The 12997-nt window shown below is 50.6% G+C and overlaps 1 protein-coding gene across 4 annotated transcripts in view; it reads right to left on the reverse strand.

Moving 5' to 3' along the window:
* LOC115252051 (serine/threonine-protein kinase BRSK2-like) overlaps positions 1–11746 on the reverse strand; it is a 29775-nt gene extending 18029 nt beyond the window's left edge. For all 4 annotated transcript variants that reach the window (XM_029846349.1, XM_029846348.1, XM_029846347.1 and 1 more), the window contains exon 1: positions 11406–11746. In XM_029846349.1, the coding sequence (XP_029702209.1) occupies positions 11406–11481 (76 nt within the window). In that variant the 5' untranslated portion in view covers positions 11482–11746. The remainder of the gene's footprint in view (positions 1–11405) is intronic.
* Positions 11747–12997: the final 1251 nt, after the last annotated feature.

Consider the following 12997-nt stretch of genomic DNA (forward strand, 5'->3'; position numbering starts at 1 on the left):
CTTTAAAGCTGTTGGTCTGAGCGTCCTGCATCAACCCGGCCAACCAGCAACATCATCACATCACTTCCTGCCCTTATCACCACACCTGACGACCATTGACGTGCACGTTTACCTCCTGAGGACAAACGCGAGCAGGAATCCCAAAAGCGGGGAGAGAAAAGCTCCGAGTGCATCAACACCACCCACGTCCACCAAGCCTCCCATCATGCATCAGTGCAGCAGTGATAAAAGCCAGAGGATCCATTTGTGTCGAGAGGAGACCAAGATGTCTCAACATGAGAAGATGGAGATGAGCAGCTCTGTGTCTAACACACACGTGCACGCACGCACACACACACACACACACACACACACACACACACACACACACACCTCCTCTCTTACCACTGAATGCAGATTAATTACTTCACCCCCCAGTTTCCTCTGTACTCCCCGAGGAGGACAAGATGATGCTGACAGAAAGAAAAGAGTAAAGACAAAGAAAGAGAGAGGGAGGGAGGAGAGGACGAGTCAGAATGAGATGATGAAGCTGAGCGGAAGAGGAAGAAAGTCCTATTTTTATTTCAATCCCCGGCATTTGATCGTAATAATAATGAGAGTTGGAAGATCGTGCTGTCTGAATGCTGTAGGACGCAGGAGACGGGGAGACAGAAGACAGACGTCCTTATGGAGACGTTACTGCGGGTCGTTGCTGGTTTCAACTTAACGTGTAGATTTACATTTAATTTGCATGTTGAAGAACACGTAGGAGCACACGTAGTTCACATCATTAAAGCACGTCCTCCAAACACGCACGTCCTCCGAGGACGCGCCTGTTGTCCTCATTGTTGCTCCCTCAAATTTCACAATTTTTCCACCTAATTCAGCTCGTCTGCAATTTCAGATCTTTCCTCTGATTGGAGGAGACGAACCGGCCAATCGGTCGCTGCGGCTGGAAATAACATCAGAGCGTCTCTCTAACGGGACATAGCAGCGTCCCACAGAGACACCAGCTCGTCCTCCGCCTTTATTATCTGCCCCTAAAGGGAGAACTCATCCCCCATCTCACAAATGTGACCACCGGGGCCCAGGAAACCGCCAGTGAGCACGCCATCGCTCCGTCACATGAGCCGCTCACCATTTTGAAGAGGACGTGCTGTGATGGACGAGACACTTCTGGAAAAACCAGATCTTTTAAGAGTTTAAAGAGACCTTAAGGTGTTGTCACCTCTGACCTCAGAGTGCGTCTTTGTCAAAATAAAAGAGATCGGGCAGCCATGTGGTTCCTCTCTAACAGCTCTGCTTCCAAGCACGTGAGAACAAACATGTTGGCGCTGATGGAAGGCCCACGTCAGGTCGCGTGCGCACTCACGGCCATCTATTTTTCAAGAGAAGCGAAGGAAATGTTGTAGCTGAGATCAATCAAGTGTAAAAAAAGGTCGAAGCGTGGTTCCGAACGCTGCCGTGACGTTCGGAACTGCACCAAATTCATCTTAACCTACTTTTCAGAGGCAAATTTACATAAATACTCTCCCCGTCTCCAAAGAGAAGGACGGCAGAAGACAAATCACAGCCCCAGAGCGAAACGTGCGCGCGTGTGTGTGCGGATCAAAGACACGCTGTCTATGAGGGCTCGTTAAACGTGGTGATTCTGGGCTCTGACACAAACCTACTGCAGCCGTTTCACATTATCGGCGGCTCCCGGAGGCACCTTTGTTTCTAAACGGCGCTGGTTCGATAAAGTCTGCTCCCAGAGCAGCTTCAGGACCGCAGACAGCGCCTGTAGTTCCCCGTCAGGGTCAGAACAGATGCGGCTCACCACACTGGTTACTGCACAAACAACCGCAGATACACTCGTACTAGCGATTGTATGACTAGAACTTACTACTGTAGCTAACGCTAACAGAGACGGTAGCGTCACTGAGCGTGCTACTGCAGCGGTAACCACGCTGTTGGGCTTCAGCACCACGACTGACACTGATGCTGTGGGGCTACTGCTCCTGCTGCAGCAGCCTGACCTCCATAAACCGTCAAAACCATGTGATCGCTGGGGTGAAAACGCCATCATTTATTCATAATGCGAGACATTCCAACAAGCAGCTGGGGAGGGGGGGCAACACCCTCCCATGGAGGGTGGAGAAGAGAAGGGATTATGGCGTGTTTTCCGGTCTCTTGATCGGAACAGGAAGCATTGATGCCGTCACTGGTGTCACGTGACCATCTGCTCTCCCAGCGGGAAAGGAGCCCCACTAAAGGCTCCCAGGCTTCCTCCCTGTCCTGCGTGATTTCAGTCACTCGCAGCGTGTCGGGACGCCGCCACTGAGCAAACTCCACGGCTCAGCTGTGGTTCGCTGCGGGCCGAGGCCGGACCGCCGCACGACTCCGAGCTGCAATCAAAGACCGCTGCACGGCTGACGCCAGACACCGAGGACCCCACTGAGACCCGCGGAGGCGCGGGGAGATACACAACCTGGAACAAACAACAAGTTCTACGACTGCACGTGTAATCCGGAATAATGATGTGAATCAGAAGTGGGGCAGAGGCAGCTAATCCCACTTTAATGAGGTGTTTTTCACGACAGCTTCAGGTTTTCCTTGTCTACAAAAAGACGAGACGCCTTTCTGGGTTCAGCACATTTGTGGCGTTGGAGAGGACGAAGGTTCGGCTGTTTTCTCTGCTCACATACGGGTGGACGTCCACAGGGAATACCTGCTCCAGAGGAAAAGTGGAGCACCAGTTCAGCTGTGGAGCGAGGGGCTGCTTCATGAGAACGGGGGCTTTAGGGGCTTTCAGGGCTGCTGTAGACTGTGTGTGTATGTGTGTGTGTGTGTGGGGGGGGGGGTGTTAAGCCTCCATTGCTCCACATCCCATTGCGACTGGAACCAGAGGTGACTCTCATCCCAGTCCAATCCCTTCTTCACAGGAGGTGAAAAATAAATCCTCGCATAAACAAAATCAAGTCCGCTGTGACCCCCATATTCACTCCCCCATCCCCCAACGTGATGGTGCCCCCCAGTATAAATCCCACACCAGTTAATCCCAGAAAGGCTGACAGAGGAATTATTCTGTCTGCCCGTGGCTGCCTGAACCTTCAGCCGAGACGGCGGATTACAAACCAGGAAGTGGAGTCAGCCGAGGGCACGTTTGCTTTTCCTTCAGCGTCCATATTGAGAACCAAAACCAGGTTTTCTGAATTCTCCTGGGCCGGTGGTGTGGCGTCATCGCTAGCCTGATAGAGGCTAACGGGGAGACGCACAGGTCCCTCAGCAGTTTGTGGCTGTTCATGGGTGAGGAACCAGAACACGGACATGAGAGGTGATGTTCATCAGGTCAGTGAAGAACATCTCAGACAAAGCTTTTTTGTTTTTATTAGCATGAAAAATGTGTTACTCTGGACCAAAGCATCCATCATGTACCAGGACTCTTGTCATGAGCTCAAATATTCTGCAGTCTGCAGAGAGACGAGAACAGTAACGTGAAAAATGTCCTATGTAAACATGCAGTCACACATCAATCTCCAGAAACATCAGCAGAAAGGATCTGCTGACGCTTGCTAACGAGATTTACAATGCTAACCGCATCTTGCCGCAACACCTCAGAAGTCCAGCATGGAGTCAAAACCCCAGAAACAAACCCAGCTGCTCTACATTCACTCTGTAGGACCTTTGCTCAGACATTTTCATATACTTGCGGCCCCTCGAGGCCTATAAAGTCCTCAACAAAGGGAGGCTTTTACCACGACGTATCCGCGCTTGTGTTTCCATGTCAGTGCACATCTCCAGACAGGAGGAGCCTGGGACGGCCTCTTTCTTCACATTGCCAAAGGTAACATATGGACCAGTGATCAACGTCATGATGCCTGCAAATCATCATAGCTTCAGGCCGGTCTGGACTGACGTCGGCCACGTCTGGACGTTGGTCCCGCACGGTGACAGCTGCTCTCGTTGGTGGGAGGCCTCCACCAGTCCACAGGACAGACTCGTTCATCAGACCTGATGCCGACTGAGGCTGTGGATCTGGTCGCTCACGTTCTCCTGGCTCCCATTCTGGTCCCGCCCTGCTCTGACGAATAGGACGGTTCCCAGACCTGCAGGCTGTCTTTATCTCTTTCACTTCCATCACACAGAACCTCCCAGTGTGGCGGACCGGGACGGTGGGCGAAAACCCCAGCGACAGCGAAGCCTCATCGGGACAGTTTCAATTAGAGAGAAAAGTCCAACCATCCGGAATCCAGCCTCCAAACCCTGGAGGTCTTTGGACCGCAGCCTCCTCAGTGCTGAAAGGTCCATAATGTACGACAGACGGGATTCTGCCCAATTAGACCGGACCACCCACCGGGAGGCATCACAAGAACCGTTTCTTCCGGCTGAGCGTGGCGGCGGTGGACAGCAGCTGGTGGACGAGACTCACTTATATTCACATAATTTTAATTTAACAGGCTGCCGGAGGTGGGACGGGTAGTTCTGATTTGAAATGTGTTGGACGTTTGAAATCAAATTAATCATTCAAATATTCATATTCGTGACAGGACAGTCGGTCCAAAATGCACCGCTGCCTCCTGCAACCTCATTGGCTGAGCCGATTAAAAACAATGACATCATCAGCTGGGTCAGTGACATCAGAGCCAGCAAAACTCGTCTTTTCTTCTTCTGCGCTTTATTCATCATACACTTCGTCCTCTTCACAACTCTGCGAGCGTTCCATTTTTACCCCATCTCCTCCTCCTCCTCCCTCCCTGCTCTTCCATCCCCTCCCCCCACTAGTCTTTTATTCATCCCCCAGCACACATGCCCCTCCCCCTCGCTCTCTCTTTCACTCCATCCTCCTCTCGGCTCCGCCCATCTTCCTGTCTGCATCCACTTGCAGCGAAGTCTTTGTCTGCTGCAAGTGTGAGTGTGTGAATGTGTGAGTAAGAGAGAGAGAGAGAGAGAGAGAGAGAGAGTGTGTGTGTGTGTGTGTGTGTGTAGGAGAAACTGGGTTGTAGTGTTGTATTTTTAACCAGGGCTCTCCTCTCATCTCCAGAGGACCTTAATGGGGGTGAGACCAGTAAAAAGGTTGAATCTTGATGTCTCTGCCCTTATTGATCTTTCAAAATAATCTTTTTAATCTTGTAGGTAATGTTTTGGTGAAGAATAAAGACCACAGTTGTTCTCCTTGGGTTCTTCCTGACCTTTCCTTCATTGTTTGGAATTCTACTCTGGGTCTACCCAATCAGGAAGCACAGGTGGACCATCTCCTCCAAGAGGAGACGCAAGAAGGTTTCTGCATTGACCTGCAAAACCTCAAGAACAAGCAGAAGATTCTAGGAGATCCTCGGGAGGCACCAGAGGATGAGCAGGAAAGCAGGAATTAATTTCTAACCAGATCAGCCAGAAACCTGACTCCATGAGGGGGGTCAGGTGTCCTCCAGGTGGACCTGCAGGACTGTGAAGATTAGAGCTCCAGCTTCATTGTTGGTGGTTCACTGATGAGAGCAGGAACACACTGAGCATGTTTGACAGATGTGGACCTCCACACACACACACACACACACACACACACACGCACGCACGCACGCACGCACACACACACACACACACACACACACACACACACACACACACACACACACACACCACATGGTAGCGTAAGCAGCCCTACAGGCTGAATCCAATTAAACACCAGCAGCGTTCTGGGGGCTGTTTTAGCCCGAAGGACTGAGGACGCCAGCGAGGGGTCAACCAAGGAAACATGAAAAAGCTGCGAGCCAAAGAAGGAGAGGAGTGTGTGTGTGTGTGTGTGTGTGTGTGTGTTCTGTAATTTCTCTGTTAAATCTAAGTTGAATGAATAAAGCTTGTTTTGAATCACGTGCGCTGGTTGTCATAGTGGTTCTGCCGGTAAAAGTGTGTGTGACCCTCAGCAGCACACAAACGCAGCATGTTGGGGGCCATCTGGCAGGTGGCGTAAAGAGGGTCGTGACCCCCAGGAGGCCCCTCCTCCTTCATTAACAATCATTAGGAGCCTGTTCCGGTTATCACCCACACGCTCGGCAGCGAAAGCAAGACGCAACATTGCGAAGCTCCGCCCACAGCAGCCAAAAATCTGGTGTTTCCGGTCATCACCAAATGGAACGTCCATCCTCTGAAAACCACATCCCATATCAGCACTTTACAGTATGACCCAACCTCAGCTTCTCATCCAAACCAACACTGGCAGATTAGGAGCAGATTAAGGCCAGCGTGTGTGTGTGTGTGTGTGTGTGTGTGTGTGTGTGTGTGAAGCTCAGGTCCTCCAGATACACGGACCAACCACGAGTTTGACTCATTAGTCCCATTTGAACACTAGCTAACTGCGCCGAGCCTAAGCATGGCCTGCCCCTCCCTCGCAGCACGCTCGTTCACACTTGCGCACGAGCACGTTGCCAAGCAGCGCGCGAAGCGTAGCCGTGACGTGTGAACCCCATGGACGGGGGTGGAGGGGCGAGGCTGCGAGGGACGGGGGTGGGGGGGGGACCGTCGTGCTCCGTCCAGAGGGTCTGCTCATTTGTCCCATCAGATGTTCACTGAACAAGCTGTTTTCCTCCAAATCGTTAAAATTCTTCAGCAGAACAATCGATTCCCTGATGTTCTTTGGCGAGGATTCGCTAAACGGAGAAGCCCTGAATGACGCAGACAGAGATCAGCGCTGGAGATATGGACCTGAACCAGAATTACCCACCTCAGACCACGGCGGATATTTAATGCAGCAGGTCGTAATTAATGTATCAGCTCATCTATAACCTGTAGGCATAGAGAGCTACTTTCACCTGAGCTCCCTCTCACACACACACACACACACACACACACACACAATCATTCTTATTACTAATAACACATTTCAGCATGTGTATTCAGGGTGGTACCGGATTGGACGGCGTGCGGTCGAGGTGTGAGTAAGTTCTCAGGACAGCTGTAATTGTAACAGGCGCTTTACGAATAAAGATAAATTGAACGCTATCAACACGACGACCTGAAACGCCGCGTGCGCGACCCGCCATGTGCTGGTTGGTTCCGCCAACCCGCCCATTGATCCCATTAAAGAACACGATGTTTGAATGAGAGGACACCTCAGTGGGTTCCGCAGGTCAGCGGTGTGGAAAAGTCCGATGTCCAGGTGTGGCCTGAGAGCGCGCAGCCCTCCCATCATGCACCGGCACGCTGATGTCAGGGTTTTCGGAGGCGGACAGTGGATTTATCTCTGAGAGAAGTTCCTTATTCCTGCAGGATGAAGCCAAGCCGCAGAGCAGGAACAGGGCCAGATCAGCAGCTCTTCTCTGGGTAATTTCAGACGCCGTAACTGCTGACTCAGGGGGAAATGTGCAGATTCCCCTTGGAAGGAAGTGGGTTTGGTTGGAGAAGGAGAGGAGGGCCGGGGTTTATGCTCAATTGCATTAATTTTTTGGCTGCCGGAGGAACATAAACGTTGGGACAGATAAGGAGCCTCATCGGCAGCCATAGCCTGTCTCCCTGATTACCACCCATCGAATCAGCCGTTAAACACATCTGCATGCAGACGCGCAACTCAAGTTGGACTGAGCTACAGAAAAGACGGCCAACAGATGACAGCGGGAAAACCACGCTCTTTCATTATTTTAACAACGAGCTTAACCGTGATCCAGTGAGGACTGAAGAGTGGAAGTCTTTGGCTAACTGCTCTTCCCACCTGTTCTGGCGTGATGTTTGAGCTGGTTATTGGAGCTGGTTTATCTTTTCCTGCTGCAGGTAACAGATGTTCCAATCAGACACTGAAGTATTGACCATCAGGCAGCGACACAAATCTCTCATTAGCTACTAGCTGGCAGAACCCAAACAGCGCTAGCTTCAGACGCCAAGTAAGCTGAACGGAAAGCGAAACATCTAACAGCCAACGTCCGACAGTGTCGGGTTCACAGCGATGGCAACACAACTGTAATGTTGAAACAAACGTGAGCCATGTTAGCCACCTCGCTTCGGTGTCCACAGCTGTCAAGAGGTCACGTTACCAGTGCCATGCCGCGGCTTTGCTATCAGCAGCTGACACTGACGCTGGGTTAAAAAGGGAAAAGCTAACAATATCACATCTGTTGCTTTATTTAATGCACACTCGTACTTTTACTTCTATCTTTGTGAGGACTTTCATAGACATAATACATTTCCCAGTTCCCGATCCGAAGCCCAACACTGGTCCACCCTTAAAACCGTGCTTTAACCCTCAAAATGTCCTTTGAAGTTGTGGGGACCAACCAAAATGTCCTCACTTCAAGAGCTGCGACATGGAACCAGAAATGTTTCTATGTACTCGTGGAACGCCTGCGTGTCCTCCTGGAGGAGCTGGAGAAGATCATGTGATGACAGGAGTCAAACCAGTGATTCAGACAGGAAAGACCACCATCTGTTAGGGGCTTTCATCCTCCTCTATTAGCTTTGTCTTTGCATCTCATGCAGGTAACAATCTGTTCTTCCTCCTCTCTGTCTTCACACCGATGTGGTTGCAAACACTACACCTGTATGTGTGTGCGTGTGTGTGTGTGTCTGTGTTTGTGGGGGAGAGATATATATAGAGAGAGTGGGGGAGACAGACAGACATGGATTCTCATTATTGAATGGCTCAAACAACCCCCCCCTCCCTCCAGAACAAGTAAAAGAGTAGTCCTCCGGTTGTCATGGTAACCAACAACTCAACAGGGAAGGTGAGTGATGGAGGGAAGCCAGAGATGTACTGTAGACGGGGGGGGGGGAATGGGGGAGGAGGACGCCGAGACGTTTTAATGCTAGCCTTCAGTCCGATTGTGTCTGTAAACACCAACCACCCACACACACACACCCACACACACACACCCACACACAGTAATCACATCTGACCAGCCCGATCAATAAAGTTTTTAAAGATATGCACCTGATTTATCAGGAATTAATCCTAACCCCACAGTGATGTCCTGAGAAGAGCTGGAACACATTTAATCCCAAGTTTTTCTCCAAAGTTTCTCCAAGCAAGGAGGCAACGATTCTTTCAGGGATCTGCCACCTTTCACGTCGTCCGCACGATAACGAAGAAAAAGCCGTTTCCTCCTCGCAACACTCGAGTCTGCGAGAGGGAACATGTTGGAGCTGCAGGGTGGATTTACTGAGGGAGCACAAAGGAGACTGGTTCAGGACACATATCAATATTTCTCTTTATGTCTCGTGAAGCCAAAAGGAGCAAAGCGCACACACACACACACACACACACACACACACACACACACACACACACACACACATCATGGGAGTGTTACCACCTGCAACCTGCTGATAATGAAGCTGTGTTTCAGCCACCTAAAGGCAGCCATCTGTGCAGCCCCCCCTCCCAAGCCCCGCCCCCCCAGCCCAGGGACTTCAGTATTTAGGACGCTCCGCATCAATAACGTGACACTTTCATTGAAATGGGACAGCGAGAGACACACTCGCGCGCGCCGCCGCAGACAACAACCAATGATGTCATCGCCGGCTCCAAGTCGGAGCTGATTTATTGTTTCGGTTTCTGTCGTGTAAAGTTCCCGGGCACTGTATCGTCCAATCACAAGCCTGCATCCCTCTCACACCTCCCGCAGGTGAAATGAAAGGGAAACGATGCTACAAATCTTGATTAGGAAGTAGCAGGAAGAAGCAACACCATCGGAGGCGAAAGTTGGCATTTTGAAAACTGAAAACAAAGGAAGCAAACAGAGGCGCAGATTGAATTTTTGGCATCTTGAGTTGTCGGCATCTCTGAACAGCGGATCTGAGAGGCGGGGACATTGAACCAGAGCAGGAAAAGACCGGCGGCTTGCCGCCGCAAAAGAGGCGGCTATTGTCGCGGACCCAGGGTTGAAACCATGACAACCAGCCCCAATGTTGGCCAACACTTAAAAACATAAGCACAGTATGGAGGCTGGGGCGCCGTGGCTTCAACCCCCAACACACACTCTCAAACACACTCTCACACACACGGACTAATTGTTCCGAGTCAGAACAGCTTCACGCCGCCGACCCCCAGACGAACACCATGAAGCCATTGTTCCAACTGCCAGCTCAATCAGGAACATGAACCGTGGCAGAGCGGGAGGTTTCCCCCCAAATAAAGGAGAAGATGCTAATGCTAGCAGGAGGACGTCCTGGACCAGCCTGGATCGGGAACTTGAAAGGTCCCAGACACAGAGCTCATCTCTTGACTTATATCACTTCCCAAACAAGCATGGTTTCTACGGCTGGATGTGGCTCTCACACACTCTGACACACTCGCACACACCCCGCGCTCCTGGATCAGAAGGTGCTGACAGCAGCGGGTGTGTGGACCGAGCGAACGGCGACCTCTAAAACCTGACGCAGGGCTTCACAGTTTGAGCAGGACTGTTTCCACGCCGGCTTGTGTCTCAGCTGAAGCGGCGCGGCACTCCTCTCACCGTTAGCGCCATGCAGCTGATTAGCTGGTTATGAATAATTCAGCCACAGAGGTGACGGCGGTGGGACTTTCTACTCTCAGCACAGTTTCTTCCCACAGTTTTAACTCCAGGAAGTTCTTCTGCGTGGAACTGGATTAAATTACAGAGCTAAAATTTCAATTACCACCATCAGAGTCCAGAATCTTTGACCACAACACGTCAATGATGTCTGGTTCTTTAGAGGCAAAAAAAACCAAAAAAACTGGACCCCAGGATGCCTGGCGGTGCTCTAGAGAGCAGCTAAACAAACAAACAAACAAATAATCAAAGGTCAAAGTGGCATTATTGTGATGATCGTTGTCTTCGGAGCTCAACTCCCAGTCAGAAACGTGCTCTCCGTGACCTCTGACCACTGAATGTCGCAGCCTCGCAGTTTGCAGCTGAGGCGCCCTCGCATGTCTGTTTGACTACAGGCAGCTGTCAGAAAGGGCAAAGAGCCCAAGACCCAGAGTCCTGGTTCTGGTACCAGTGAAGAAAGTGGGACTGAATCACCTGCTGTTCACTGCAGAATGGATAAAAAGTAGATCCATGAAAATGAATCACTCACAGGGTCTTAAATCAGCACCACAAACCACTTATCTGATAAACCTGACAGATGCATGTGTGTGTGTGTGTGCGTGTGTGTGTGTGTGTGTGTGTGTGTGTGTGTGTGTGTGTGTGTGTGTGAGTGTGTGTTCTGCAGAGATTGTCCATGTGTGTCAGATGCTATAGCTCACTGGAGGCAAGAATATTCAGAAGCGCTGCATTCAGGAAGCCTCTGCCTGACAACAGGGACCACAAACGCACCATCCCATCATCACCGTCACCGTCATGGGAACCGCATCTAGCAGAGAGCTCCGCACCCGAGCGCTCCGCGGATTCAGAGGTGCGCAGAATCGCCGCAGAAACCGCAACAATCGCATCGTGATGTCAGCGAGCGGCGTCGGTGTCCGCGCATCTCTGAGGTTGGGGGGGGGGGGTGTCACTAACCTGTCTGTCCTTTGCCGAGGGTCTTCTCCAGTCGGTACGGTCCCACATAGTTGGCGTCTTTGCCCGACGATGACATGTTGACATGAATAAGAGGGAGAAAAAGATCTTATTCGTGCGGGACCCAGAAATCCGCGGCGAAGTGGAGTTCGCGTCCCGTCTTCTGTTGGTCTGTCCGTGCGGGTCCACCTCGGTGCGTGTCCACAGTCACGGCTTAGACGTGGGTTCTGCTCATCATAGTGTCGGTACCGGAGGAGCGGTGCGCTGCAGCCCCGCTGGGTGTGATCTGGAGGTGGGACAGCGTCTATCTGCCGCTGCCGCTGCCGCCGCGTGCCGCTCCAGCGTCAGCGCACAGCTGACGCGGAAGCGCACTTCCGCTACGGCCTTTCAGAATAATAGCCGTTATTTTACACGAATCCAAATGGGTTTTTTTTTGTTTTGTTTTTTGTTTGTTTTTATCGGGGAAGGTGGAATCCGCAGATAACCAAGGCAAATGTACCAAGTTAAAATTGTGTTTTTATCTTTTTTTCAATTTACAAGCTGCTTTGTTAATATTCCTCTAGGAATAATACATTCAAATAGCCGTTTATTTGTAACGCGGCATTTAAAATGACATTTATATTTAATTGTTACATTTATTTCAACGATAAACGGTCTGTTTGCTCGTCGGAGGTGTTGGGTTTCACGTTATTTCTGATCCATCTTTCGAGTATATATTTTATTGTGAAGCTCTTTTCATCGATCTTCCGCTCTCATCTCGGCTTGACGCAACCACGTTAAGGCGCATGCGCGGAATCTCTGAAGCGGGCTCAGGTGACAGTAGGAGATCAGCCACTTGTGTTTAAATTACTCGTTTTAGTAAGAAACACACACACACACACACACAGTCTCTCTCTCTCTCTCTCTCTCTCACACACACACACACACACACACACAGTCTCTCTCTCTCTCACACACACACACACAGATTTTCAACAGTAAACTCGGTACAACTTCTTGTTTCTACATAAAATAGATCAGCTGGTCTTAAATAAACCAAAATGTGTATTATTCGTATTATTGTGTGTGTGTGTGTGTGTGTGTGTGTGTGTGTGTGTGTGTGTGTGTGTGTGTGTGTGTGTGTGTGTGTGTGGACCAGCAGACGATGACAACCATCTCTCTGTCTTCACTCCTTCACAACAAAAGCCTTTTGACCCAGCATGCTCAGCGACAGATGGGTGCCCTCCACCCTCCCTTCTGGAACCCCCCCTCCCACACACACACACACACACACACACACACACCACACAATGCCAAATGCACCCCTTCAAATTCATGTTCGTTTGACAAAGATGGGGGGAGCTTGCTCACTATACGACAGGTTTCCTTTAAATTACTTTGTTTTAATTAGAGAACACTAACTGCGCCGTGCACACACAGAGGCGCACACACACCATGACCTCTGAACAAATTCATGTCACTGTGTTTGCTGTCCTGTTCACTGTGTTTGCTGTCCTTGCTGTCAGTCATTTAGACACATCAGGAGTCTTGATCCAGAGTTCCCAGTTCAGGCCCTAAAGCTCTGGATACTGGTCCGGTTCAGAAGCTGTTCCCCT

This window comes from Takifugu rubripes, chromosome 13 (genome assembly GCF_901000725.2).
Source record: "Takifugu rubripes chromosome 13, fTakRub1.2, whole genome shotgun sequence".
Taxonomy (NCBI): domain Eukaryota; kingdom Metazoa; phylum Chordata; class Actinopteri; order Tetraodontiformes; family Tetraodontidae; genus Takifugu; species Takifugu rubripes.